At 25.7% G+C, this 4258-nt stretch overlaps 1 protein-coding gene across 1 annotated transcript in view; it reads right to left on the minus strand.

The window, feature by feature from the left end:
- The window catches only part of LOC107025103 (protein FAR1-RELATED SEQUENCE 5-like), a 9083-nt gene extending 8834 nt beyond the window's left edge, over window positions 1-249 (minus strand). The window contains exon 1 of the mRNA XM_015225961.1: window positions 209-249. Coding sequence (XP_015081447.1) covers window positions 209-249 — 41 coding nt within the window. The remainder of the gene's footprint in view (window positions 1-208) is intronic.
- Window positions 250-4258: the final 4009 nt, after the last annotated feature.

Below are 4258 nucleotides of genomic sequence, written 5' to 3' on the forward strand. Positions count from 1 at the left end.
ACGACGGTTCGTCCTGCAGGTCCGTCGCCAAGTTCAGAGAGTCGATTCCAGTACCCAAATTTCAGAAGTCTAAGTCTTTTGGAACGATACACCCTCGATGGCCCGTCGTGCCCATGACGGTCCGTCGTGGGTTCCGTCGACTCACACAGTTTTTCCAGAAATAAAATCTGCTGCTCAAAACGACTAAACAGGTCGTTACATATTACCTTCTTGAAGAGAAGACCCTTTATCAACATGTACGTTCTCCATAATTTAAAATTAGTTTCTGAGCAAGTGCTTCACACGTGTGTTTCATGTGAATTTTTATCTATACGTTAGAATGACTAAAATTTCATGGAGATGTATATGTAAATTGTAATGAATAATAAAATTAATAATTATAAAATAAGAATAAAAACTTATAGCAGTAAAACATTCATAGAAAACTAAATTAAGAAGTCTAATAGAGAAAAAAAAAAGACAAACAGTAACAGATTTAAGAAAAAATACAATGTAGACATCATTTTGATAAGACTGTGTATATATTATAGATGAAAAAATAAGTACAAAATTAGTACATAACTCTTTGAGTTCTTATCGACTCCTTCCGTATCCTATCAAAATTCATGAGTCTTCTTCATTTACTTTAACTATAGATTAAAAATAATACCCTAATAATCTTGGTAGGGGTTTTATGACATAAAGTTGAATTTATATCGATAGAATAGAAGCAATCAAAAGACATCTTAAAGTTTTAGTGTAAATATTTGGAGGTTAGGAATATGAAAGGATGCAAGTTATGGATATTAAGAGTATAAAAGTTGAATACGTTATTGGAAAATAATAATAAATAAATGAAGAATAGGAAAAAAGAAAATTAAAGTTAGCAAATCATGTAAAAAAAATAACTAAAGTTCTTATCACGTAATTAAGCATCAATGAATTTAAATTTGTGAAGCTAGAGTCATTCTTTAATATTAATCAAGAGGATATTATCAATGTGTGTGTCTCTATTTTACATATTTGCACCTTTAAATTATTAAATTTGTTATTTATCATAAAAAATAATACTTTATCCACATGAGTATATCATTTATGAGAGGAGGAAAATAAAAGCAACTTAAGGTAGATACTTTTTTTTAAAAAGAAAATTTGTAATTATTATTGATCATAAATATTAATAAATTAGATATTTAATTAGGAAGTAATCTTAGAAAGTCTAACAGTCATTAATATTTTAATTAAACTTATATAATTAAATATTTAAATATTTTATAATAATTTATAGAAGGGATAAAACCGTAATTCAACTTGCACATTTTTTGTTCATGCTTTTAATAATATATATGATTTAAAGCAGAATCTGTACAAGAAACAAATTATATTAGTCAAAATTGTATCTTTCAAATATTACCTTAATTAGCACATAAAAATATTAATACATGCCTTTTATTTTACTACACAATTTATTTCAGATTTAATTTAAAATATGTGGTCACTATCAAATTTGAATGCAAACTTTCTTGAAATTATAAATACTAATATCTTATATTTGCAGGAACTTTTTACCAAGCATGAAGATCATTTATGAAAACAATGAATTATACACAAAAGTCTACACAAATTATTGTATCACACAATCTTGAGTATTTTGCACAAGATAATGCAATATTTTGCTTTCAAGATGTGTATAAAATATATTTATCTATATGTATAATGAGGGTTATTAATAATCAACTTTTTATTTTATTTAAAATTTTAGTAAGAAAATATCATTCTACAAATATAAAGAATACTGAGAACAAAGAGAGTAAAAGAAATATGTTCATCGATCTATATAATTTGCAACTTTACTTGAGCAAAATTTGAACGGTCTCTAGAGAGTAATTGATCAATAATGGTGTATTTTTATTTTAGAATGTTTAGATTGATAGGTAAAGATCCTAATTGAGGAGGTAAATAGTACTCTCTTTCCTTCCATTTTTATTGTACTACATAAATTTTATCTTTATTTTTATTTTGTTTCATTTGACTTCATTTGCAAAGTACAAATATTGACTCACGATCCACATGTCAAAAGTTGTGTGAGGCTCTATCGTGATAAAAGATTTCTTACACACATGTCTCTTTGGAAAATAATTTATTTTTTGATTTGGTTGGTAAGTGAAAATATTTTTTTAGAATTTCTTTTTATGTGTATTTGGTTGATGAATTAATAATATTTTCTGAAAACATATCTTTTATTATTTTCTTAGAGAGTATAAAAATAATTTCTAACGTGATAACCAATCCTGATAATTATGGTTGTTCATAGTTATAGTTAAAAAATCAAATAGAACCACAATTCCAATCAAATCGATTAAGAGAATCGATATTTGGTTAGATTTAATTTTAAATTTTAAAAATAGATACTATTTTAGTTTGGTTTCGATTTCACAAAAAAAACAATGGTAAAAATAATTAAATTGAACTAATAAATTAGATATATAAATTTTATAATTATTTATTTACTTGTCACAATTGTATCTCAAAACTAATGTAAATAGGCATGTTCACACAAATAATGAGGAGGTAATCATTTTTATATCAATGCATAATTCACACTAACACCATTGTGATACAATATCAACAATGAATCAATAGACCTTTCAAGTCATCTCAACACAACACACAACAAATATAATCAAGTTGCCTTTTATTATCTTTTTTTTTCAGCATTAAGATCATTCAGTATCAACAAACCAACTCATTATCAAGACTCATCACTCCTCAATACATAACACAAGGAAATACATGATTGTTAACAGTTAACAAGGGTTAAGAAATTCACTTGTCTCAAATAATAAACATTCAATTCAAGACTTGAGTCTTCTCCTTTAGTTGGGATTCAAAATCAATGTGATCTATCAGATAAGTAATCACAGTAAAATTTTGAACTAACCACACTCATATTAATGATTTTGAGAATCGAGCCCTAAAATTCTATTTCCGAACACGAAGGATAATTCTGAAAATTTGTATAAATTACGTTTGCCAAAGATTTTGAAACTCAGTAATGAAAATTCTATTAAAAAAAAGTCGAAATCATGATCAAAACTCTAATCTATCTATTATAATATGAGAGGTAAATGATATACTTTACTTAAAAATAAAGTAATTCATTTATATATATTATGTTGATATACTTTACTTTAAAAAAATTATTTTTTACTTTTAAAATTTAGAAACTTATAAAATGTACAAATGTTTTAAAAATAAAATGGTACACAAGTGATTTCTTATATTCAAGTTTGTTTATACACAAATTAGGTTGATATACTATACTTAAATTAAATGAATTGTATTTTACTTTTAGAACCCCAAAACCTATAGAATATATAGAGATTTAAAAATTAAAATGGTATAAAAGAGATTTCATATATTATAACGTTTCAGAGAATTGGAAATTATTTTATTAAAAGTGAAATAAATAATAGGCGATTAAATTACTTAGATATTACAAATTAAGTGATTAGGAGTTATTAAAGAAAAGGTGAAAAATATGTAAATATATTTAAAATTTTTGATGTTTTATGAATTTAAAATAATAAAAAAAAAATTTATCCGATCAATGCACGAGTATGCATACTAGTTTTGCTTAAATATAAGTTTATGAGAAAAACTCTCAATACTCAACTTCGAACTCGATGTGAATTCGAATATTTTTATGAAAAATATCTTACTGTGCTTAGGTAGTTCAAATATGAAATTTCATGAAAAATGGAGTTAAAATTGACCTCGAAATCCTTGATTTATCAAATTTTAATTATATGAGGGAAAAATCCAAATTCTCAAGCTTATATACGATTATCATGATGAAAATAATTGATGAACGAACAAATTTATGTCAAAATCAGTTTATCCATAATATAAGAATCTAAATATACATTTTCATCAAAAACTGAGTCCAAATCGATAAAATCCGAATTTCCTCCTAGAATTACAGAGATAAGGAAAGAAAACAAGATGAAGAAATCATGAGAAAATGACGATATAAGGATTGGATACTAACCCCTACATTAAATTGAGAAAAATACCGCAAAAATCACTCCATCAAGCTGTAGAACTACCAGTATGCTCAGATTACCAAACGAACACAATCTAAATTTTTTAAATACATGTGATACGCTCAAACTTACTTCTCAAATAAGAAGTAAAGCGGTCGTGTCAAGTAAATAACCCAACTAGTGAGGTTGGGATCGTTCCCACGAGGAAAATAGTCTAGACTTAACTTCAACCT

The sequence above is a fragment of the Solanum pennellii genome, chromosome 7, assembly GCF_001406875.1.
Source record: "Solanum pennellii chromosome 7, SPENNV200".
NCBI classification, from domain to species: Eukaryota; Viridiplantae; Streptophyta; class Magnoliopsida; order Solanales; family Solanaceae; genus Solanum; species Solanum pennellii.